At 48.5% G+C, this 26,791-nt stretch overlaps 2 protein-coding genes across 2 annotated transcripts in view; one reads left to right on the top strand and one right to left on the bottom strand.

Moving 5' to 3' along the window:
- LOC126541799 (uncharacterized) overlaps positions 1 to 26,791 on the top strand; it is a 484,065-nt gene that overhangs the window by 154,341 nt on the left and 302,933 nt on the right. The window lies entirely within an intron of this gene.
- Positions 1 to 26,791, bottom strand: part of LOC126541800 (unconventional myosin-Ie-like) — a 364,609-nt gene that overhangs the window by 294,306 nt on the left and 43,512 nt on the right. Inside the window, exon 3 of the mRNA XM_050188736.3 lies at positions 22,075 to 22,164. Within this exon, the coding sequence (XP_050044693.1) occupies positions 22,075 to 22,164 (90 nt within the window). The remainder of the gene's footprint in view (positions 1 to 22,074; positions 22,165 to 26,791) is intronic.

Below are 26,791 nucleotides of genomic sequence, written 5' to 3'. Positions count from 1 at the left end.
CTGTCCCTTCCCACATCTACGTCGACGGCTCGGTTACTGTCGATGGGCGTCCACAACTCCCTGACGGAGCTGACGGAGGCCCATCGCACGGCCCAGCTCCTCCGTCTCTCCCGCACCCGCCCGGGTCGCGCACTTCTCTCCACCCTTAATCTCTCCCCTCTTATTCCTCTTCCCACATCACTGCCCATCCCTTCCCATGTCTTCCCCCTCCTAACCGTTAATCCCCTCCCTAAAAATATGCATCCCGAACACCACCCCTCCCGTAGAGCAGCGCGAGCCTCCGCGCTCTGGCGTCAGTACGAACGGCAGGCCGCCGTGGCTTACGTAGATGCTGCCCCGTACCGCCGCTACCCAGCACATGCCCTTGCCGTCACTGACAATTCTCTCCGACCCACTCTTACTGCCTCAGTCTACACTTCTACCTCTGTCGAGGCCGAGGAGGCAGCTATTGCCCTTGCCATCACGCAAACCTCCGCGAAGTACATCTTCAGCGACTCCAAACCTGCGGTCCACAACTACGCGGTTGGACGGGTGGCACACCCGGCCATCGGAATCTTGCGTTCCGATACCGTTCCCTCTCGCCCCATCCAAATCATCTGGGTGCCCGCTCACGCGGCCCATCCTGGTAACGAGGCGGCCAATTCCATCGCTCGAGATTCGACTGACCGAGCAAGCCCGTCCCCGCCGGGAATGGATGCGCGCGACGCGCTCCTCACGTACCGCGATATCACGCAGCACTATCGCCTCTCTCGTCTCACCTTCCCCCCTCCACACCAATCCCTTTCCCAGCCCCACCAACACTTATGGCGCCACCTTCAGGCCCATACCTATCTTACTCCCGCACGTCTTGCCCTCTTCCACCCCGGGACGCACTCGCCGGCTTGCCGCTTATGTGACGGCTCCCGCGCCGATTACGTTCACGTCCTATTCTCCTGTCCGGCACACTTGCCCCCTGCCTCTTGGCGCCTAAGCAATCTGCAGCAGTGGGAGGCTGCTTTGTCCAGCACCGAGCCGGATATCCAACTCCGGCTGGTGAACTGGGCGGAGGACGTCGCGACTAGGCATGGCCTGGACGCCACAACCGGCAGCCTGAAGGCCGCCCACAACGCTGCTTTTTAATTTTTTAATTTGTTTTTACTTTTGGCCTTCTCATCAATAAAAGTTTTTCACCACCACCACCACCATAAAGCGACGATCAATTATTATCAATAAGTACCACAGACCGCTTGTGCACTGAAATAGCTGGTGCGATATATATATATATATATATATATATATATATATATATATATATATATATATATATATATATATATATATGTGTGTGTGTGTGTGTGTGTGTGTGTGTGTGTGTGTGTGTGTGTGTGTGTGTGTGTGTGTGTGTGGGTGTGTGTGTGTGTGTGTGTGTGTGTGTGTGTGTGTGTGTGTGTGTGTGTGTGTGTGTGTGTGTGTGTGTGTGTGTGTGTGTGTGTGTGGCGCTGGCGAACACTCCTTGGGTTACTTCTAGCGGTAAAACGTAAGTACCCCAGAAGTGGATGGGAAAACGGCGCCGCGGTAGTTCACAACTGGTAGGCGCATCGTACGCGAATGCGAAGACGTTGGTTCATATCCAACTTGCGGCCAGTTGTTTTTTCAGCCACTTTCATTTCCATTGGTTTATCGTTTGTTTAATTCTATTAGTAAGTAGAAGTAATTTCCCCTATGTTGTCCCTGGTGTCTTTGTTTGCTGGCTTCTGATGATCAGATTAATAAATATGGGGAGCCTCTGTTCCCTTTCTTCACGTATACATACACCGCTGCTGTGAACAACGTGTTATGAGCAATACGTAGAAATTGATATGAATGAAATTGAAATGAATGATAAAAAGGAGTGCTAACTAGAACCTACATTACAATGTTACTTGAATAAATCAATATGAGACAAACACACGAAATGAAGTTAAAATAAAAAAGAAAATTGGAACACCCGTCGGCGCTTCTCGACCTTGGCAATCTCTGGGCCCCACGCATTTTACTTTGCCCTCATGACAGGAGGAATTCCCTTGCGTCCTTAGAGAAATGCAACGTCAGCGCTTGCACAAGCTCGGTTCATTCAAGTATTCCGTGGAGAAGGTGATCAGTTCTTTCTCCTGCCTCCTTTTCCCACACGTGTTTCTCGCTTTTCTTTTTCTGTTTGTCTTCCTCGGCTTTTGTGTTTTTTTCCTGCTGTCATCCATTCTTATTCAGGAGGCTCCGTACTGGCTCGAGCTACTCTCCGAGTTTTTCTCTTTCTTTCCTGGCCTCGTGCCCCAATTCCCTAATGGGGAGCCGCGGTTTAAAAAAAAGGGGCAGCATTTATATTCCTTCCTGCCACGCTATACTGTATTCTTTCCACAACTTCCTTTGCAGTGCCGCCATCGATTTCATTGCTGGAATTGGACTGAGGTTAAGCGAAAACGTGAAGTGCCGAACAAAGCGAAATGATTGAATAATATAAGGAGAGAGAGGTATAGGCCGAAAGAAGCTAGGAATGCAATAATAATGAGCCCAAGGCAAAACAAACAACGCAGCCAGTTAAACACGTGTTTACGAAGCCTGTAATTCAGTTCCTAAAAAAACATACATGCAAATGAAATCCAGAGAGAAAAAAAGACATTTCGAAAGGAATTCCGGCCATTGTAAGAACCACGGCAACCAAATCTCTTCTAAAAGTTCAGTAAAATGGAAGAGTTAGATTGAAGGCAATTCGAAAGAGGGCGGTTAAAAACACCGGAAATAAGAAGCGAGCAATGTACTTCACTTGTTTATAACAACTTAGAAAACCGAATTTCAAGCTGGAACAATTGTATTGCAGCGCAGCTAAACCAGCATGCGAAAAAAAAAAGCAAGAAGGAAATATATATAGCATCGAAACAACGTGATACTAAGAATGCTACGCTATGCGCGCGAGAACTCTAAATACTTCCACTTATTAGAAGTGTATGCAATGTAAGCGTGTTTCTTTACCAGAAAGGAACACGGAAAGACGACAGAAAACAGCAGATCTGGAAAGCTTCCGTTTCGTATTTTTTTGCGTTCGCTTGCGTTACCTTACGTTTCATTTGTTTGCATTAAAGTTATTCAGGCTTGAAGGAACTGTCGAAAACGGGACACACTTCCAGTATTGTGCTTGATAATATTTTATCAAGCACAATATTTTATCTTACGGCGGCTTTAAAGGCCCGCATTAGAAACGCAGCAATGGCAGCAGAGTCTTAGCGAAAACCCAGGAAATCTTTGTTCAGCACAGAAAGGCAAAAGGGATCATTTAATAATGCGTCACTGAAAAAATCTGCTCTACGGATCTTTTCCTTGCCTCCTTGCTTTCCTTTCTTTCTTAAATTTAGTAACAGCGGCAGTGCACCTACCCATAAGTTTATTTACTTCGATATAATTTTTCTAATAATTTTTCGATTTCACGTTTAACTGCGTCAAACGTGTCAGTTTATTGTTGATCTCTCAGGTCTATGCCGGCGCAGCTAACTTTGGCTGCAAATGTACCGATTCAAGCTGTCCCATTGTAAATATACATTAATGCTTCGTTGCGCAGGGCCATGCCCTGCGCAACGCCTTTCTCACTCGCAAAATTGCTGGGCCCATGGCCATCAAAAATAGCACAGCGAAAAGCATTGAACGCAAGTGAACATTTTTATGAAGACGCAGGCATCCTCAACAAATACTAGTATTGCATTGAATAATCACACGATGTCACTAAAACATTCTTCTATTATTTGTAACTATTATTGCTTTTATATTACGTGTTATACATTTTTTTCTTGTTGTGCTTGAATTATTTTAACACTGTAATTCCTCCTCTGTTAATATGCTCATCGAAGTCTACATCACGGCCGTTTGTGTGTGTTTGTGACTTTGTTTACGAACTCATTGTGGTGCAACTTGCATTTGACTTTTACACTGTTATGTTCACAGACGTACAGGACTGCGCTGTGGCTTTCTCACCGTATGAAGTGATCTTTTTCATTTCTTTTTCATTTTCCTACATATTTTCTTATATTGTTTTTTCTATGAGAAAAGGAGTAGCCGTCACCATTATAATGTGACTACGTCTCTTTCTTTCATTTTCATTTCAATAAAAAAAAAATGCTTCGTTGCCATGTTAGCTTTACTTCATCTGGCGTAACCATGCTGCATTCAGTTGGACAACCTTGACCTTATCCGTTTACCTTAACGTTTCATTGTCCCAGTGAAGATTACCTAACTGGATCTTCTCCCCACCTTCTGCTTGTCGTATCTCTGCCTTTCTTTCGTTCCTTCACTTGCGTGAAGCAAACTCCACCTCATTCGGTTAAGCGCAATGGAACGTGCCACCAGCGCGCAAGATCGCGGTATGCAAACGATCCGGGTTCAAAGATTTTGTTTTGCACGGAAACTAACCGCCTCTCAGGCGGTTCGTTTTGCATGAGTGCTCGCAACGCAAGAAAATGAAGGCGCGAGATGTCGATTTGAATAACAAAACGCTGAAGACTCCCTTTAAGTGGGTCGGCTCTTTTGACATTTTTCCAGCCGGTTACGCAATACCGACCACATGTTTTGCCAGCAACTCGGATTTCGTGGGAAACCTCGACAAGCGCTCTTCGATACCTTTTCAAGTATTATAAATTTTCGTCTTTATTTCTGCCATTCTCATTCCTTACGGAGCCTCTCCTGGCGCTTGCTCCAATCACTCTAGAAATGCTGGACATCACAAGTTTATATTCAAGTGCAGAGCATAACTTCAAGCTGCAAAATTACGAGACTCACGTGTCCAATTATAGCTGTACAAAGAGTACGCTACAAGCTATCTTCAATCTTCTCATGATCGAACGCGTAAACAAACCTCCGCCCCAAATTTACAAATCTGTGTTTGTATTTAGTAAATACTATTTTCGTCTTCCTTTCTTTTCAGCTTTCGTAAATTAGCTAGCATGACTTAACACCTTTGATATCACCGGTTGCGACCCCTCGATGCGATCGGCGATAAAGAACGAATGGGGTCGGAGGTTGAGCGTCCTTACATAACGCGGTCCGAAGGTGCTTGTTGCGTTTAAATACGAGTGTCCAATTCCGAATTATTGACCATCAAGAAAAACTGCGAACCGTCTAATCGGCAAATCGTTTAAGCGTAGGAGAGCCCAAAAGAGCACGTTCTTCGCTGCTCGCCGATCCATGAAATTAACTCCGTTTTTCCCTAACCTTAACTAACAAAAATGAAAAAAAGTTGACGGCTGCACTTGCGAATGTGGGCTTCCGTTGTTCTTACATGCAAGCACAGAACCGTGAAACCATGATAGCGACAAACTGGGCGCCGATAACTAAGAGACCTAAGAGACCCACGCGGATGGGGGCAGCGGCCGCTTGGAAACTTCCGCGAAATGGCGCATCCGTAATGACGGGGAGCCTGCGCGCAGGTAGACCACCCCGCGTACACGCGAAAGAGAGCCGGCGTTTTGGGGGCCATCTTGTTTCGTAGATGTTCTCCCGGGTCACCAGTTATAACGAGCCCAACATTAGACTGAATCCCCGTCCTGCTTAAGTACGACAGCACAACAGCGCGCGCACGCGTGTTAATGCAGTGATAAAGAGCCTGCGCTGTAGATCCGCGATGAACACAATGGGAGGAGCAGCGTACGAAGGCTATCAAAAGAAATGAGCCGGGGCGCAGAGGAGCCGCCCCTCGAGAAGCCGCCCGCTCCCTTCCTATTAAAAGAAGGTATACACTCTCAGTTTGAAAATGCGCAGAATTTTTCTTGGCCATTACACCAGCTGACGACGGAGCTGGCGAGGCTGGGCTGAAATTGAGCCGTTTCGGGGCTTGCAGAGGGCGCCTAAGCTCCACCTACGGTGCCTTAGCTTATGGACGACCAAACGACGTTCTATAGGGCGATGTTGTTCGCCACAGCTGGCACCGCTGTTAACGGGGCTTTTTTTTTTTTTTCGCCCTCAAAACATATAATGAAGCAGCCATGGCTATTCTGCTATGCTACCAACGCAGGCAATTTCTTTCTTTTGTCCCCCCCCCCCCCCCCCCCACTCGGTAAAAGCTAAACGGCCTGTCGTTCGAAGTACTCCGACTCTGGATGCTATTAAATTTTTATGCGAGCATACAGTGCAAGTACTGCACATAAGCATGGTATCTTCAATGACTCTTAGAGCGAGCTTAAATGGTTACATAAGTGCACGGTTACGTAAGTGCACCTATACGTGGGGCGATCCCGCACTGCGAAGCCTCGTTTGGCGCTCTTGCTCAATGCTGTTGCCTTTCTCACAAAGCATAGATATCAGCAGTGGTTCGCGTTCTTACTGTTCTTTCCCCCCATGTTACACACACACACACACGCACACCCTTAATGCTCAACATTAAGTCGGAACTCGGTCTGTGAAAATTTCATTTGGAGAATGTTATAAAATGCGTTTCGAATAACAAGGCCCTCCGCACACCCTTAATGCTCAACATTAAGTCGGAACTCGGTCGGTGAAAATTTCATTTGGAGAATGTTATAAAATGCGTTTCGAATAACAAGGCCCTCCATGCGGCGAGCCCGGCGAGTATCGCGGCGCGGCAGGTCGGCCTCTCTCTACTGAGAAAATACATCTCACTGACAGTCTGCAGGTAGCGAACATAAGCCTCTCTAAGCCACACCTTTCGCCGATCAATATTTCCGCAACCAACAACCCTTCAATTTCTCTCCTCCGACATATTTTTTTTTTCATTTTACGTGCCTCTTTTCTCGAAAAGAAGCGAGCTTCTACGCACTAACAATTCTCTGTCGGCCTCTATGCAGACCCTTCCTACTGTCCTCTCTACAAATGCATAATATATACTTCAATATAATTCAAGCGGTGCCGAAGCGCAGTTCCCTTGTATTAGACGTGCCGCCATCGTCTCGGGAGTGGCAAAAAAGCAACAAGACGGAAGGGAGTATGAAAGAAAGAGTGAAACTATATCTACCCACGCTGAACCAAGAATCCTAAAAAAAGTCGCAGCGCGACAAGCAGCCAACGCGCATAAGGAACGATCAAATGACCTGCAGATTGAGGTTTTCAGAGTAGGTATAGTTCGGGAACTGCGAGGAGAGGTTTGGGCTTGTAAAAAAGGGGGAGGGGGGGAGGGGAGGAGTGTCAGACAACAAGCAACACGACGTGACGTGCTCTGTGAGCGGCAGGTAAGGCGGAGAAGAGGACGGGAGGGGAGCACCGCGGACGAGCTCATCTGCATGCGTAATCGGGCCAGCGGCGAGGAGCCCAACGAACCATGGGCGCGCCAGGGTCTCCCTCACCTCCTCGCGCGTGTACTCGAAGGGCGCGCGTATATATATATATCCTGTCGTGCCCCTGCGTGCGTTGCTCCTGTGTTCCCAGAGCAACGTCGTGCAAAACCGCCGCGCCCTGTGGCTTGCGAGAGCTTCTCGACACGCATCCGTCTGCGTGCCGCGTTTGAGGAGAACGCGCCGGGAAAGATGGCCCGCGAGTGGAATGGCGATTTGCACTTGCTGACTTCTGTACACCACGATGTTTCCGCTGCGGTCATTCATTCATTCATCTATCTATCTATCTATCTATCTATCTATCTATCTATCTATCTATCTATCTATCTATCTATCTATCTATCTATCTATCTATCTATCTATCTATCTATCTATCTGTCTATCTGTCTATCTGTCTGTCTGTCTGTCTGTCTGTCTGTCTGTCTGTCTGTCTGTCTGGTCTGTCTGGTCTGTCTGTCTGTCTGTCTGTCTGTCTGTCTGTCTGTCTGTCTGTCTGTCTGTCTGTCTTTTCTTTTGTTCTTGCATTCGCTAAGCTCGTGTTGCGAAAATCATTTTATTGCAAGATTGAAATCGGAAAGATTGAAGAGATTGAAAGACTGAAATGTAAATTCACGAAGAGGTGAATCAGCGCCGCAATGCCAGAAGTACGAAATGTGTGCCTAATTAACTGCCTTAGGCCCAAAGAGTTGATAAAGTGGAAGAAGTATTTAATATAAGCGGTGGATTCAACCCACCACTTTTTAGTCAGCTGGATTTCTGAAATGGAGGCCTTTCATGACAAAGCCTTTAAATATTTCTCTGTGTGCTGCCCCAGAATATTTACGTAAGTCCACTCATGCTTCCTCTCCATAACCATAAAGCGGACATCGATTTTCTTCCCGTTTATAGGGCAGGTATAGAACAAAGCTTTATTTTTTGTTTTTTAACACACACATATAATTAATCGGAAAGGTAAAGCGAGGAGCAGGCTGGCAACCCCCACCGGAAGGGGCACAACGCCTGCCTAAATAAAACTTTGCGTGCGCAAGTAAATAACGCATCACTTTGTACTACGCGTGGACAGAACGCAAACCGCATCGCGGGTTTTCCGTTCACCCTGCATACACATGAAAAGTTCCTTTACCCACGCACGCACGCACGCAATGGCGAGCATCAAGCGCCGACAATGACAGACGTATTGGACACGTTGAGACGGTCTGCGCAATGTGTACGTGAAGTAAATGTTGCCCTGACGAACAATGAGCAAAAGGACACAACCGTATCTTTCGCTGAATAGTTCCGACGCTTTCAACCCTCTAGACCTTGATTACGTGCAATTAGATCAGACACGGTCCATGCACTTCGGCAGATTAGCTACGCAACGGCGCAGGCTGAAGTGGTCCAGAGCACGGAGCGTGCTGTCACGTGTCTGCATAGGGTGAAGGGCGTGCACGGGAGAGAAGGTGGGTCGTTAGGCCGACCGGTGTTGCTCAACGGTACAATCCACGGCGCGTTGACCAGCGTCTTGGAGAAGATTACGAGAAGGCCCGGCTCGCGCTTTTTTGACGCACGAGCACGCAGGCGTGGCCAATGGCGGGCAAACGCTTATGCAAGACGCGGGGCGAGGCCCTCTTTCAAAACCATAGAAGCAACGTGCGCAAGGCGCTAGACGGTTAGTTCAAAACGACCGCCTGCCACAAAGTAGTTTCTTTGAAGCTTGTTCAGCGCTTGCGCACTCCGGTTCTTGCTCTTGCTGTGCGGCTTCGTGTGACTGAGCAAGAGACAGGCAATTAGCGCGCAAGAGAAAAGAAAAGCAAACAAACATAACTCATGCTGCTGATAAAATTTGTGTTTTTCCTTCGACCATGTCCTCAAGAGACCAGCGTTCTCTGGTCCTTCACTAAAGTAGACCGGTGAACAGCCGCGTCCCTGGTGTACAAGTCTCAAGTTCGGTTTTAAAACGTGGCCGCGGAGGAAACTCCCAAGAGCTCTGGAAATGCATTTGTTTTTCATTGTGTGTATCGTTTGGCAGGCCCGATTATCTCTGGGGAGTCCACAGCACCGCCTGTTCTGCAACACTCAACTGAAAGCCCGCATTCAACACGCCGTACTCACTCGTATAGACAAAATGATTGCTGCTCATAACGAATCTCTAAGAATGCCGCCCCCTACCGCTCTGTAGTGTACGCGCTTTGTTCGTGCTTGTCTCTCTTTCTTTCTATATCCCCCTTCCACTCTGTTTCTCTTTTTATCCCCCCTTAACCCTTCCCCCTGCGCAGGGTAGCCAACCGGAACTACCTCTGGTTAACCTCCCTGCCTTTCTCTGCATTATTCTCTCTCTCTCTCTCTCTCATAACGAATCGTGTCGCCCAAGAGCCCTCAGTGCGCGGCCACCGCAGACCATGTCACACTGCGGTCGTCACGATCAGCCTATTTTTACGTCCCCTGCTGAACGAAGGTCCGTTTCATACGATCTCCAATCAACCCTGTCTGCAGCACCAGTGGACGCCACAGCACATTGCTCACAAATGTCCTAATTTCATCGCAGTACCTAGTTCTCTGAGGCACGCGACTGTACGGCGCTTTCCTCGTCCCAGCACCCATTCTTGCTGCACTCATAGTAGACCACAGGCCGTCTGCCGCACGCATTACATGGCCTGCTCAACTCCATTTCTGCCACTTAGTCCCAACTACAACACTGGCGGAGTAATACTTATAATGGGTGACGCATTTTTTTTTTGTAGCAATTGTTTAAATTTTTACACTCTTCGTTACTCTTCGTCGTTGCCTTTCGCGACTCTGCGCGATCGTTATCGCTGGGATCGGCAACTTGGCGCTATACGAAGTGCAACAAATAAAGTGAATATGAGTAAAATATTCTTTTGCGCGATACCGTCCTATAGGACATTACCACTGACAAACGCGGAGAACCATTACAAAGTCGAGGAGGAGCCCTTCACGACTCTCACGAATAGCGTCTCGGGCCGCACGCTTAACGTCCCTCAATCCTAATGCCCGCAAGCTCTCCCGTCGTACGCCCTCCCTCGGGCGTAGTATGGGAACGTCGCCTGCACTTTTTCTTCCTTTCACTAGCGGTCGCGCTCTGACACTGAGCTTTGTCGCTCGAGAATAGAGAGGCTGTCCGAAGGGAAACCGCTGAGACCAATCAGATAAAGAAAAAAAAAAGAAAAAAAGAAGAACAGAGTTGTAAAAGAAGGGCGATCCTTGTGGAAGACCAGCGGTAACGCAAAGCCTAACGAAACAGATCTTTCCATAATTCAATTCAGCTTTCAACTCGCACCACTTCCGTTCTGCTCTCTCCTTGGATGTTCGTGCCATCCATTCTTTCTTTCTTTTTGCTTTACCGAGAGTTAGCCAAACAAGAGACTAAAGTGCCTACTTTGGCGGCGCAAATATATAGCTGTAACCAACGAAACAAAACACAACATACAAGCAGGTGCATGTTACGCAGCCTCGCTTTAGATAGCACTCTCCGACAGTTTCCGGCGTCACGGAAGCAAGGTATCGGGGAGGCGCAGCGGGCGCAGATAAATGTGCCGGAACCGAAATACGGTGCTAGTAAAACAAAGCAGGACACGTTGGGAAAGTCACAAAAAGAATGTTGCGTGCTTAGCGAGCGGAGGAATGTTGAACGAGGAAAAAAAAAAGACGCGACAAGGAAACGTTATGTACAGGCCAGTTCTTAGAGTAAGGACGGAAGACACGCTGCGTGTAAATGCCGGGCCAAGGAAAATTTCGCTCACAGGACGGCAATGCAAATCGGCGGCCAGGAAAGTGTGCCGAATGCAGATCAATTCCTGGGACATGCCCGAAAAGCTTTGTCGGAAGGCGGAAAGGCGAATACTTTCTTCTTCTGTTGTTTTCCTTTTCTTTTTCTTTAGTGAGACGAAGAATGTGCGGCAGCCGACGCCAGCCCGTCAGTGTTACCAAACAGACAAAGGCTTCGCTCTCTCGCTGTATATTGCACAAGTCCCACGCCAAAACACAAAACAACCAAGCCGCAGACACGCACCAAATAAAGAGACAGAATCGCCTTAGCAGGGAGGAGAGGGGCAAAGCAGACGCTAACAGTAAACGTCACGTGCGGGAGTCGTGATGTAGCTTCGTAAAACAGGCGTCAAAGTATAAACAGGTAAGGTTGCTTTAACTGGGGGTACAATAGGTGCAGAGGTTGGAAGAAAAAAAACGCTTCTGGCTCATCTGCTCCTATCTGAGGACGTGCTGATGGGCAAGTTTGTTATACATGATTACAACGAAGGCGCCAAATAAAACAATCATGAATAACCAACTCGCCCGCCAGCACGTGCTCAGTGACTTCATCTCTAGTTCAGTGGGCTCCTTTCCTTGTTTCACTCTCGAACCTTCGTTCGTCGCTGCTCTCATTGTTGCCGCTTCTTGCCGAGGACGAATGCTGGGCTTCTGTATCAGACAAAAGGTTCTCCCAAAGGACGTCGCGGCGATGTTTGGCTTCGTTCTACCATCGGTCGGGCATGCGAATCGAGTGTGTAAGATTCTTCGCTCCGAGTGGCAAAGACAAGCACGGTTGCACATGAAGTACCTTCGGGCAACTTTTCTTGCCGCGAATCCGCACAGTGGTCGACGACTGTGGTGGAAAATTTAGGCGCCTACGTAGTTGTGGCGTGTCTCCGTCCTTCGTCCGTTGTTTTATTTGGCGCCTTCGCTGTAATCATGATTCTATCTGCTTTCCTTATTTTCTGTTTTCCACTCTCCTCTCCTTGCCCTTCCTCTAGTGCGATGTAGCAAACCGGAATCTACTGCGGTTAACCTCCTTGCCTTTCCGAGTACATTTCTCTATTCTCTCTCCACTTCATCATGATTGATTGATTGATTGATTGATTGATTGATTGATTGATTGATTGATTGATTGATTGATTGACAACAAGTTGGGTTTGTCACCAGCTTCCACGCGAAGCTTAGTTGTTAAATAAAAGAAAGATGATAAGAGGTAAAGTGAAATACTACAACTATTTAGCCGTCTGCAAGTAAATGCAGGGGCTTGCAAATCACTTGCAAAAAAAAGAAAAGAAAAAGAAACACAGAAAAAGGCGCTTCTCCAGAGATCGCGTATCCCGGAAATAAGCCTCTAATGTTGCTTTTCGCAAGCTAGAAGTGCTTCTGAAGTAAACAGTCGAACGTAGCATGCAATAACCTGTGGCAGTATTGAGCTATGCCAATATCAATCAATATCAATCCCTATCAATTGATATCAATCGATGCGCCGCTACCACTTCGACGAAACTGCGCCCTAGGTTATTTTATAACCGCAGGCAGGAAAGAAGGGCGAGACACTCGGCCCCAGCATGTGGCTTCTCCACGAGACATTAAGTTACATTTTCTGACCAGACTCACTCTGCAGCAAAGAGAGGGCAGCGTGCACTGTCACGTCCATTGTGGTTTCCGGAGCAGAAAGAAACCCGCACAAATATCATTGGAGATTCGCGGTGTCACGCTTGAAACAGTGCAAATTCGACGGCGATATTTTATTGATGCATTGTTATCTCTTCTCACACGCCGTAACAACTTGCGGGCAGCAGACCACCTAAGTCACAACTTTGGACGCGTGCGTGCGCGTGGGCGGCATGCTGTGCTGCGCGCCTAACACGCTCTCCGTTGCCCGTTGCAAGACTGAGGGCCACGGCTGGTTGAAACGGCTGGCTGCCGGGTGAAAAAGGGTGCGCGCTCTGCGTTCGGCTGGTTCTTTTCGATCGCTCTCCTCCATCTTCGAGCGCTCCGAGCGTTTCCCGCAACGTCATCACAGCACAGCGTCGTCACTGACGCCGCTGCGTCACAGATGTTTCTTTCTTCTTTTATTCCCGGTCTCCCACTCTATGCTATAGCTTGTTTCCATCGCGATATCGCGGCATACGTAGAAGGGGTCCGACCAACAACGGACCAAGAGCACCGCACCCGATCGGTGGCATGACGCGCGCGTCCGTTCGGAGGCACGCGAGGAGACGGACGTCGGTGGGGAGTAGGAGGGGGAGGGGACGCGCCCGAGCGCCAGCCTACCTTGCGCGCCGCCGTGCGCGAGCACGTCACGCGACGTGCCTTTTAATAGCGCGCTACAGCTCTCGTGAATCGAGGCGATTACGCTTTCGATTTGACTATTAGTGTACTACCTATGACGCCTCACTCTTGCTTATTATATAGCTCGTACAGTACATCTTCGTGCGGTCATTAATGGTGAATCAAAGGGCCGCTGAGACGCAGTGTCCGATAAAAGCGCGACTCTTGCTACACGATAACTGAAGTAGCCGCATTATAATGGAGTTGTAGAATAGCTCTGGGAATTGTTGTAATCGCACCGCTGGCACGAGTTGTTGGAATCTCGGAGCTGACGCCCGTTGTTGCAAATGGGTCGCAAGCCCCAAGGGTAGCGTTGGCCTGGCGGCCTGGGGCACTGGAAGCATCCGAAGGTCCCGGCAAAGCATGAGAAGACTGGTAACAGAACAACTTGTTTATTCTAACATAGCAAAAGAGCGGCCGGTCAGGTCGACCGAAGTGGAGAGACGAGAGAGCACGTAACTCAACAGTACAAATCGGAGCCTCTCCCCTGGCGTCCGGGGGCAGCTGCTCTTATACTCTCGGCGTCGCGGTCCAAAAGGGAAGGAGGGAAGGTCACGGGATGAAGGTCACGGGACGGCGCAGCAGGGGCCCACGACGGCGCGAGCGGTTGAGCCGAGAGACCCCCAGGCCCCTCATTCGGGGAACTCCGCTCCCCGGCTGCCGCGCTTTGACAAGCGAGGGCACACACACACACACGCACACACGAAGACACGTGGCACTGAAACACGCCTGGACACGCTTGGCGGGTAGGCGTTGCGGCGTCGTTGAACGGGCCAAAATGTCCGCCGCTTTGAACAAAGCCCCGGCGTCCGTTGCATCCGCGCCGGCATTACCGCGCGTTGTAGGCGAAACGTAACAGACCGCCCCGCCGGGGGAAGGAGATCCCGATGGTCAGGGGACTGCATCCGCTGTCCGGAGGGATGTCGCTCGATGATGCCCATAACCGAAGTCGGGCGTCCTTTGGCGTTTCTTGAGCGCAGTGCACAGAGAAGGCCTCGTTCTCACGTTCAGGTGCACACAGGACACTGCAAAGTGACTTCGGGAGAGTTGACATTTTGTTCTCGTTTCCGGCAAGCGTTAGAACTACGCCGAAAGTCAACCGCTCAGTCAGCAAGCACGGCACAACCCTCACTAAGCCCTGCCAGGCTCTTTCCCCTTTTATACTGCTGCCTAGTTCCTTACAGTAGTTTAGCAGCACTCAGAACGCGTCCACAAATCGGAAAATTGCACTAGAAAGCACATCATCACTTTGAAACACTATACAAAAGCAATAAGTTAAAAATCCTGCCTCAGGAAGAAAAACATCAGTAACAAGCAATTTTGAGGCTGATTCTCACGTTAGGGGCTTCGACTTAAGCCATCGGCGTTACCGTTGAGACTCCCCTTTTTGTAACGCACCTCAAAGGAATATTGTTGCAAAGCGAGGCTCCAGCGCAGGAGGCGGCCATTTTTGGGAGAGATGGTCTGCAGCCATTGGAGAGGGCAGTGATCCGTTTCAATGATAAACCTCGAGCCGGCTAGGTAACATGACAATTTCTGAACGGCCCACACGATACACGCACACTCTTTCTCGGTGGCGCTATACGCCTGCTCACGACTGGTCAGCTTACGACTAGCATACAGGACGGGGTGTTCTACTTCTCCATTTTCCCGTTGGCACAGTACAACGCCCATGCCTCGCTCACTAGCATCACACTGAACAACGAACCCTTTTGTGTAATCGGGCGATCGTAGCACAGGTTGGCTTGTTAGGGCGCTCTTTAGGGCGCTAAAAGCTCTTTCCTTCGTCTCATCCCAGACGACTGTTTGCGGCTCTGTCTTTCTTAGAGCATCCGTCAAGGGAGCCGCGATATCAGAGTACCTGGGGATGTACCTCTGATAGTAGCCGGCGACACCTAAGAACGACCGAATATCGGTCTTCGTACGCGGTTGCGGGAAGTCTCGCACAGCGGCCACCTTTATTTCAGAGGGGCGGCGACGACCCCGACCAATCACGTGTCCGAGGTAGACAACCTCGGCCTGTGCTAACTGGCACTTGGGAGCCTTGACTGTCAAGCCCGCATCGCGAAGGCGGGTTAGCACTGCCCGCAAGTGCGCCATATGTTCCGGCCAGGATGCGGAGAATATCGCTACGTCGTCTAGATACGGTAAAGCGAATTCTTGCTGTCCCCGCAACACTTTATCCATGAGGCTCGAAAAGCAGTATGGCGCGTTCTTCAAACCAAAACTCAAAACTTTAGGACGGAATGTCCCCATGGGTGAAATGAACGCCGCATACCTACTCGCCTCTTCTGTAAGTGGAACCTGCCAATAACCCCTGACAAGATCTAGGGTGGAAATAAACTGAGCGCTACTCACTCTCTCAAGGCGCTCCTCGATGTTAGGGATCGGATAAATTTGATCCTTAGTGATGGAATTAAGCCTGCGGTAGTCGACGCAAGGACGAGGTTCCTTGCCCGGTACCTCAACTAAAATCAAAGGGGAGGTATAATCACTCTCACCCGCTTCAATAACACCGAGCTGTAGCATTTTCTTTACCTCAGCCTCCATAATATCGCTCTGGCGGGGTGACACCCGGTACGCCTTGGATCGTACTGGCTCCGGGGAGGTAAGTTCTATGTCATGAGTAAGGACAGAAGTCCTACCAGGCCTCTCAGAGAACAGACCTTGAAACTCTTGTAAGAGCTGGTGTAGTTCGGTTTTCTGCTCAGGCGACAGCGATGCTTTACTTATTAAGTCACTAATGACTTGATCGGCGTCTTTCCTGTTTGTCACTGAGCCTAGTCACGGAAGCTCGACCGGAAGCTCTTCGGGCACGTTTACCATCATGCACACCACTGCTTCCCGTTGCTTATAGGGTTTGAGCAGATTACAGTGGTAAACTTGCTGTGCTTTCCGCTTTCCTGGCAGACTCACCACGTAGTTAACGTCCGACAGTTTTTGAACAATCCGTGCTGGGCCCTCCCACTGCACGTCGAGTTTGTTCTTTAGCGATGTGCGCAATATCATGACCTCATCGCCCACCTCAAAACGACGGGCCCTGGCTGTCCGATCATAATAAACCTTGGCCCTCTGTTGGGCCTCTGCCATTGCTTCACCTGACAACTCCTGTGCCCTTCTTAAGCGTTCGAGGAGCTTAAGCACGTACTCTACCACGACTGGGTCGTCGCCCCTGCCTTCCCATGATTCTCGAAGCATGCGAAGCGGAGATCGCAGCGAGCGACCGTACACCAGCTCAGCTGGCGAGAACCCCGTAGCCGCATGCGGCGCGGTTCTTAAAGCAAACATCACTCCAGGCAGACACAGCTCCCAGTCAGTTTGATGTTCAAAACACAATGCTCTCAACACGCGCTTCATGACGGAGTGGAGCTTCTCAACGGAATTCGACTGGGGGTGGTGCACTGAGCTGTGTAACAGCCTTACCCCGCACCTTTCGAGAAAGGCTGTCGTCAAAGCGCTAGTAAACACTGTACCCTGATCTGACTGGATTTCTGCAGGAAAACCAACTCGCGCAAATATGGACAGTAGTGCATTGACTATCTCAACTGAGCTGAGTTCTTTAAGCGGCACTGCTTCAGGGAACTTTGTCGCTGGGCAGATCACAGTCAAAATGTGTCGGTACCCCGTGGCTGTTACCGGCAGAGGTCCAACTGTATCAATGACGAGCCGTCTAAAAGGCTCCGTAATGATAGGTACCAACTTCAACGGCGCCCTCGATTTGTCCCCTGGCTTGCCCACCCGCTGACAGGTGTCGCATGTCTTCACAAAGTGGTCTGCGTCCCGAAAACACCCTGGCCAATAGTACTCCTGCAAGAGACGGTCCTTAGTTTTCTTAACTCCTAGGTGTCCGGACCACGAACCCCCATGCGACAAGCGCAACAGATCCTGACGATAGCATTGAGGCACGATCAGCTGATCGAACTCCACTCCCCTGCGGTCTAGATACTTCCGGTACAGGACCCCACCTCTTTCCACAAAGCGAGCATTTCTCTTGGCGATACCTTCCTTGATAATGCAGCGTATGTTTTCTAGGCTGCCATCCTTCTTTTGCTCGGCTATCAAAGCCGACCGGCTGACTTTTAGCAACCTGTTAAGTCCGTCTGACGTAGGCGCGATGAGCAAATCTGGAGACAGCTCTTCTAATTTTCCCGTGTCGGGATTTTCCTCTCCAGTATCTGGTGCCTTTAACGCTACAGGCTCAATTTTATCCCGTTCGGGCGTGCTCTGAATACTAGCTTGCTGCGCCTCTGACCCTTTCTCATCGTTCAACAACGTCGGCCCCGCAACTACCGCCTTTGCAGCGAGCTCCCGAACCTTCGATCTGGTTAAGGCCTGAACGCTAGCCTCACCAAACAAAAGCCCCTTCTCGCGCAGGAGGTGATCGGACCTGTTCGAAAATAAGTACGGGTACTGGGGGGGCAGCATAGATGACACTGCGGCCTCCGTCTCAAGTGCTCCGAAAGGTCCTTCAATAAGCACTTTTGCTACCGGCAGACACACGCTATGAGCTTCCACTGCTTGCTTGATCCATGCGCACTCGCCCGTGAACATATCGGGTTCTACGTAAGAGGGGTGAACTACATCCATTGTAGCTGCGGAATCGCGAAGCACTCGGCACTCTTTCCCGTTCACGAGGAGGTCTCGCATGTAAGGCTCGAGAAGCTTCATGTTCTCGTCAGTGCTGCATATAGACAAAAACACGACTTGTGTTTTTGTTTCTGGACACTGCGCCGAAAAGTGACCCGGCTTCTGGCACGTATAACAAACGCGCGCTTGCCTCGTCTCGAACCGCTTTCTGCGTTCGGCTTCGGTTGCCGCCGTCTCCTTACGTTCGGTCGGACTGCTTTCACTCGCATCCGCACTACGTGTATCCCCCTTTGCTCTCATGGGTGTGAACTTCGGCCTCTCAAACTTGGAGCCAAATTCACCCTTTTGACCGTCCTTAGCTCCACGAGCCCGACGCGTCACAAACTCCTCGGCTAACTCAGCGGCTCTAGCCACCGTACTAACGTCTGGCCTATCCAAGACCCAGTACCGCACGTTCTCAGGTAACCGACTATAAAACTGTTCTAGCCCGAAACACTGCAGAACTTTCTCGTGGTCACCAAACGCTTTCTCTTCTTTGAGCCACTCCTGCATGTTTGACATAAGCCTGTACGCAAACTCTGTATATGACTCACTTCTGCCTTTCTCATTTTCCCGAAACTTCCGACGGAACGCCTCCGCTGACAGCCGGTACTTTTTTAGCAGACTCGATTTCACTTTGTCGAAATCCTCTGCCTCCTCTCTCTCCAAGCGAGCGACTACGTCGGCCGCCTCGCCGGGTAGCAAAGTGAGCAAGCGCTGTGGCCACGTTTCCCGAGAGAACCCCTGCTTCTCGCACGTTCGCTCAAAGTTAACCAGGAACAAACCAATGTCCTCTCCAAGCTTAAACGGCCGCATCAGGTCAGTCATTTTGAACAATACTCGTTCTCCTGCACCGTGTGCCTGACTTTCATTACGAGCGCGTTCCATCTCTATCTCGAGACGCTTCAATTCCAAAGCGTGTTCACGCTCTTCTTTTTCTTTCTGTTCTATAAGTTCGCGCTCATGTCTTTTTGCCCGCTCCTCAATGGTCTCAAGGCAATCCGACAGCTCGTCATCTTCAGCTTCTAACTCAAGAATAGCCCTTAGCAGTTCTGGTTTTCTGAGTTTGTCTGAGACATCCAGACCCAACTCTCTTGCAAGCTCCAGCAATATCGGTTTGCGCAACGACTTCAAATCCATGGCTGCTCTGAATGCTGCTTTCTCTACTGCCTACTATTGTCTTGCCGCAAACTAACCCGGCAGCAACGACAACCCCAATTACCAGCTCTGTTTCTAACACTAACAAAAGCCTGGCAAAACTCAGAAGAAGAAAGTCCCGCACTCACCAAACCTCGCAGCCAAGACTTCAGCGCAGTCGTTCCGCTGCAGGCAACCAGTCATCACACAGGGCTCGTTGCACTGCTTCCGGATGGTCGTTGTGCTGCTCAGCATACAGTCAACCGCATCTCTTCGCTGCTGGCCTCCGTTGTCGCGATCTCACCGCTGGCAACCAGATGTTGTAATCGCACCGCTGGCACGAGTTGTTGGAATCTCGGAGCTGACGCCCGTTGTTGCAAATGGGTCGCAAGCCCCAAGGGTAGCGTTGGCCTGGCGGCCTGGGGCACTGGAAGCATCCGAAGGTCCCGGCAAAGCATGAGAAGACTGGTAACAGAACAACTTGTTTATTCTAACATAGCAAAAGAGCGGCCGGTCAGGTCGACCGAAGTGGAGAGACGAGAGAGCACGTAACTCAACAGTACAAATCGGAGCCTCTCCCCTGGCGTCCGGGGGCAGCTGCTCTTATACTCTCGGCGTCGCGGTCCAAAAGGGAAGGAGGGAAGGTCACGGGATGAAGGTCACGGGACGGCGCAGCAGGGGCCCACGACGGCGCGAGCGGTTGAGCCGAGAGACCCCCAGGCCCCTCATTCGGGGAACTCCGCTCCCCGGCTGCCGCGCTTTGACAAGCGAGGGCACACACACACACACGCACACACGAAGACACGTGGCACTGAAACACGCCTGGACACGCTTGGCGGGTAGGCGTTGCGGCGTCGTTGAACGGGCCAAAATGTCCGCCGCTTTGAACAAAGCCCCGGCGTCCGTTGCATCCGCGCCGGCATTACCGCGCGTTGTAGGCGAAACGTAACAGAATGAAAGAAAAAATACGTCTGAGAACTTTTGTCACACTTAGTTGCTGTGGCTAAATTTGTTGAAAAAAGGGATTGGCATATGAAATGTATGTTTATTGTGTGGGCTGGAGATATTTGCATAATTGGTGCGAACGTGCCACAGTGATTGTATATAATAATAATAATAATAATAATAATAATAATAATAATAATAATAATAATAATAATAATAATAATAATAATAATAATAATGATAATAATAATAATAATAATAATAATAATAATAATAATAATAATAATAATAATAATAACGTTCATTGCCACCCAAAAATGCAAAACGACACGAACAGGCTGGTCTAAGCTTCAGTTCGCTAGCAGAGGCGTTCCTATGAACGTGATACATATGGTGAATTAAATACATAAATTGATGAGACACGGAGAACAAAGAAAAAAAAGTTATGACAAGATATGGAAAAGAAGAACAAAATAACATTTGGATATTCTACTTAAAATAAATTAAAGAAGTAAACATTACGATACCAAAATGTTCCGGAAATTAACTAATTTCACCGTAGCTCCTTCAATAATTCTTTCAGCGTGCTCTTCGAATTCGCGCTACGAATTTGATCCGGTTACTTGTTTAACATGTCCGGCACATATGCGGCACCCTGCGGCGAGGAACTAACTGCACAACGGAAGCGTCTTCGAAGTTCCCTCGTTTGCGGTGTTCTTTTGTTTAAATGCAGAATTCCAGTAATGTTTGACGACAGCTGTTTCAATGAGCAATGATTGAAAATTCGGTAGACCAAGTTCACGGAAGAAATTAGCACCTGTTGCCATTTGGTAGTTGTAGGCAACATTCTTAAGAATATTTTTTTGTAATCCTGTCTACCCTGCATCTCCAACAATCTGAACAAAAGCCGAAGTCTGTAATGCCGTATTTCAACACACTATAACCGAATGCATGTACAATCTTTTTTTTTTTTTCAGACAGAGGTTTCTATATTAAACAACAGCCAAGCGACTGACCTCAGGTTTAAACAAATAAGTGATAAGTGGTGTGGCCAAGATAAGTTACCATCGAAAGGTATTAACAAGATATTTAACAAAATCCACGTATGGCAAAGGCGCACATCTACAAGAAACGCAGTTCGACTTAATTAAGTAGAGAGGCATGTTAATCACACTAGTCTTGAGTAGAAAGCGAAAACAAGTTGCGCTTTTTTGGGGGGCACTGACAACAATTCCATTGTTAGGGAACAAAAGCATTGCATTGTACACGTCACTTTGCAACATTTCAGTGGACAATTTGCAAGAACGATGTTTTGCCTGTAACACAGTGTCGTCAGCATACTGGAACGCCAAACATTTGGAAACTGCCAAAGGAAAGTCATTAACGAAGATGTTAAACAACATTGACGATAAAATTGACCCCTGAAGAACCCCAGCATTCAGCCGCAGCTTAGAACTGAAAACGTCCTTATCATCGGTAGCGGCCACTTGAAGTTAGTGCTGAAGTAATTTTCCAGAATACTATAGAAAGGCCCCCGAAAATACAGTTTCCTTAACAAGAATAGGTGGTTCAGGAAGTCAAACGCTTTCATTACATGTAAGAGGGCACAGGTGAAAAGATTCTAATCGAATGCCGAGAACAGCTCATCTGAAAATTCCTCAAGCAGTACAACAGCTCCAGGCCCTCGATAATAAAAAAAATAATAATTATAATGAAAGGCTAGACATATAACGGCCTTAGTGTTTACCCCATCGTACTCGTACGTACTTTTTGTTCTGTCCAGCAAGGGAGCTACTGAGCCACCTTTGACGACACTTGACGAGCCGGGAAAAAATCATAAAGGTTGACAAACACAGAGCTATCACCCCGACAAGAAGCACTGCTAGACGAATAGGCAAGCAAACAAGCAAACAGTGTTGAAGGCAAGCGAGCGAAGGTCCTGTTGCTGGAGTGAAAGCAAATGGCGATACTGAATGAAGCACTTTGTTATACTCACAGCGCCTTGGTACTGGTCGACCTGCTTGTTGGTGAAGTACGGCAGCTGCTTGAAGGGGTTCACGGTGACCAGCACAGGACCGATGTAGGTCTTGAGTGAATTGGTCAAGGAAAGCACGTGTAGCCAAAGAAGGAGATTAGTTCACTTGAAAATATTGTTTTCATTTTTATTCGGCTGGCTAGCCAAAGCAACTGGAAGGCATGTGCATTTCCCAACAAGTTTGAAGAAGGGTATTTCAAAACAGGTGTTTGTCTCAGCCTTATACGCAATTGCAGCGCGCACCTTAAAATAAATCAACGTTCATTAGCAAATCATAGAAATTCATCAGTTAAGTGGTTATAGCGTTATACTATCCGGCTTCAGCAGTAACTAAAAAGACACTATTATTGCCACTTTACTGCCATTAAATGGCTTTTGTCATTTAAAGTAAATTGCACATCGGGTTACATCTTTTAACGGAATCGTACTTACTAAAGTTGTGCTACGACGGATATCGCAATTTTGCAACATCAATTGGTTTAGTTGGAGAGGCGGACACTGCACTGGCAAAGCAAATTGCAGAATGAAGTAAGCTAATTAACATACTTTTATTAGTTAGCATTGTAACTACTCACATTACAGCACTCGCCCCAGTTGAGGAACTGGAGCCAAGTAATAATGAATAATAATAATCTGTTCAATAGAAATCATCCTGTACTTGGCACCATGCAGTTCCGAGAAGTACGCATTTAACATCTATGGCGAAATGCACTGATGTTCTAGTGAACGCAAAATAGTGTACTGCACAGTTTAAACTACACGAGCACAAAGAAATGAGACACAACGGATATACAAATGCGAAAGCGTCAACATCAGCCACTTAACTTTAACGAGTTCACTGGCATCTCCTCCAGTCAGTTGCAGCATAACAGCGTAACAGCGACAGGCGCATCCCGTCGGTTTGTGCTACATGATAGTTGCAGGGAGATGCACGAAGACGCAATGGAAGTAGCTTCCGGCGTCATGTTCAACGGGATCTGTCGTCTTTCTAGACTTGTAGTAACTACGATGTTGCAATCTTTTGCAAAGATACTGCCCGAACAGCCAGCCAAAGGTTATTTCTCCGGGTTCGAGCAGGTGGTGTAGAACGCTAGAGAGACCACGAAGTGCATTTGTCGCCGTTCACATTTATTTCTTGGTGTCCCGCAACCAAGCTTGGAAGCTTCAGAACTGCACTAATGTTAGCGAAGACGAAGAATATTAGGAGGAGGAGGTGAGCTCGCGCTGGCAGATAACTACAGCGATAGCTTTGTTCAAAACGGAAATCGTGATAGAAAGCACTTAGAGCAATCAATCTTCACTACGAGCTGGTGATTCCTGGTGCCCGGCGTCACCCCCCCCCCCCCCCCTGCCCGAAAAAAAAACTGAAGAGAAAAGAAGGAGGGAGGATTATTAACAGCGGGATCCACTTTCTACCAGCTCCGGTTTTCCGAACATAAATTAATGTTTCAAGATCATTCATCACCGAAATGTGCGCCTGGCATATGCAAACAAAAAAAGAAGAAAGAAGAAAAGAAGAAGAAAAAGATTGCGCAAGTACCTGAATAACGCCAGGGGTGAAGTTAAACGGCCCAATTTATAATAACTATGACGTGCGACGATATAACAAAAATATAACTTTGAAACATCGAAGCAATTTTAGCCTTAATCATTCATACTCCCGGCACCTACAGACTAAAAAGGCTAGCACACAAGGATAACGGGCTATGCAAAACGTAACGAGTGAAAGGTCATAAAAAGCGACCCGCGCGGGTCGCTTTTACACACACACACACACACACACACACACACACACGCACACATATATATATATATATATATATATATATATATATATATATATACACATATATACACACTGCGCGAATACACGCAATGTGCCTAGAGCGGCCAGTCGCGCGGCAGTTTTGCGTGTACTCGGGGGGTTCTTTCATGCTTGAAATAACACTTTTAGTAGCACGGACTGAGCAACAAAAAGCTGCATCGGGAGTTTTTCATGTTGTTCTACAATTTTCTCATTGTCCCGTTTAATCTAAATATAACAGTTGAGAAGTTGATTAATTAATTAAGACTAATTATGCAATTACACGGAATACAAAAAAAGAATAATCAGGGTATCTCTAAACGACGACAAACAACACTATCTTGGTTGTATCCAGATACGTGGCATTTGCATATATTTAATGCGCCACGAGCCGCTGCGCGCGTCATTTCTGCGTGGCTACGACGGCCCTAAATCGTATAGCAAAGGAACCTGTTCACGAGCCGCGAAATTGCTTTCGGCCAGCGCCCTTCTCGGAGGATGGGCTCGGTGAAGCGTTTAGTCGCGAAGTAAAGGCACAGCGAGCAAGCTGCAGGAAACAGCTAAGAAAGTTTAATTTCAGTATCGACCCAGCCTCGTGCGTCGGGCCGTCGCGACGTGTCAGCGGCGAGAGAGCCTTCGCGTCCCGCGGGAGAATAGGGGAGGGGGGAGAGAGGCTTATTAGTCGCGCCAGCCCGGACGCGGATAACTTCCATCGTGTCGCGAGACCGCGGTGCTGTTTGTGTTTCGTCGGGACGCTGTGTTTATGGGGCTGCAAACTTTGTCCCTGCGAAGTGTGCGCACCTGGCGTATAAAAGAACGAGCACGACGGAAGTTGGAACAAGCCTTCCTTTGTTGACAACGGTCGTGCTTCTGCAAGCAATGAAGCGGTCGAAGCAGAGGGAAATGATCGTCATAATATGAGCCCGTCATTTGATCTCACAGTCAAGCAGCGACATTGGCGCGCGGAAAAGGTGATGGCCGAAACGTGGCGGCCATGAAGTGTTCGGGATGCTGCAATCACCTCCGGCACCCTCGGTACACAAGATAATGGCTTTCGAGATTTATTTTTATCACTCCGAGGAAACCGTCTCTTGGTGTGCAATTTGCACACCGTATTCTTTTACGAACAACAGCGAGGTCAAGTAACCTGTTTAGGTCTCGGAACGCGAAATGTATAAGAAATTATTGGGTCTTATAACTCAGAAGAAGTGAAAAATTAAGAAAACGCTAACCTAGTTAAAATCTTATGTGATATGAATTACCGCTGCTTATTTCTGTCCTTCTCACTGTTGTTGTGAACAATATTCCCGTGCAGCGATCTTCAGGTTCATAGCACTAACTTCTCGTACTTGTGCTTATGTTGTGCGCACTAATGCCGTGCATGCGTGGAGCATTATAGACGTGATTTGGCTACCCATGTACGCTCTCTGAGAGAGAGAGAGAGAGAGAGAGAGAGAGAGAGAGAAACCAAGGATAGGAAAGGCAGGGAGGTCAACCAGAGAGAAATCTGAAGAAAGTACGCGGTCACAGGCTAACCAGATAGAGCCGCAAGTCACAAAGAGCAGACGTACGCGATTCAGCCCGATGTGAAATGGCTGATTGATCTAGACAAAATAAGATCAGTGTTTCTATTACTCTGAATGAGAATATACATCTTATGTGTACTTGTATACCTCTATATGCAACACGTGCTGCCCGTATTATTTTGGGAGTAGTGACATTGTTCTTTGCTTTCAGCGCTTCAATGTTTCCTTCATATAATCACAGTTAATTAAGGCACCTCAGTATTTTACTTCACTCTAGACACTTCTACAGTGTTCAGCTGCGAAACGAGATACTCCATGCGCATCCCCTTTGCGCCACCTGTATGTGACCTTCGCTTGGCACAATCACTGCTTGACAAGCTGACACCTCGCTTGAAAGCCGCCACATGGTAATACGCGACACTGATTTGCTTGTAAGCGCGTGTGCGTGAAGTGCTGCGCAATGAAACTACGCTGAATGCTGCCGAGTCCAGAGTAATTCCTGCGCTGACGCAAAGCCTCCGATGCTGATAAGTGCGCCTACTCGCGCCGCCCGCAAATCGTGGTCGCAGGCGCGTGCTCTATATACCGCCATCTTTGGCGCGAATCGGAAAGGCGGTGCCGCGCTGGTGATTACAGTACGCGTACATGCTCCCTAAGCAGAGCGCCGTACAAGCACGGAACTGGAGTTTTAGGTATGCAGGATAGAGAGAGAGAGAGTTTAATGATAGTTGAATATGCCAGCCCTACGATATGCAGGGCTCACTACTTCGGGTGGGGCGTTCGAACTGACGTGAGAAGGACATAAAAAAATCATCAAACGCAAATAAATAAAAGGAAAACTAGCAATAACACAAAACAAAACAAGTTCATTGACAAAAGGTCGGAAGATGTCTGTAAGTGCTGAGTGGCCTAAGCATAACAACAGGGTCTTCGTGTCTCGGATTGCATCATAACAATATTGAGAAATAAAGGCAATAGCCCCACGAAACGTAAAAGCGACACAACGTATTGCTACCGTCGAAACCAGTTATGTACGAGGCATTGCTACAGGGGGATTCCTCTTTCGCGCTTAGCGAAGAATACTCGGCGCCATCTAGCGTCACCGCCGCGAAGCCTCCTCGTGGCTTCCGAAATCTAAGGCGCGTCGGTGCGTGCGAACGTTGAGTAACGCGTTATGCAGCAACAACCTGGCTCCACTGTCGCGCTTCTTTCTGGACAAGCTGCACCATCTGGCGTCGCTGCCGAGAATCCTGCGCGCGGCTTCCGAGACGAGAAGCTTGGCGCGCCGGTGCCCGCGAACGCTGAGAATCGTTCGCTGACTTGCCGCACACCAGTGCCACACACACAG

The sequence above is a fragment of the Dermacentor andersoni genome, chromosome 2 (assembly GCF_023375885.2).
Source record: "Dermacentor andersoni chromosome 2, qqDerAnde1_hic_scaffold, whole genome shotgun sequence".
NCBI classification, from domain to species: domain Eukaryota; kingdom Metazoa; phylum Arthropoda; class Arachnida; order Ixodida; family Ixodidae; genus Dermacentor; species Dermacentor andersoni.
This window is presented reverse-complemented; position numbering and strand designations above follow the sequence as displayed.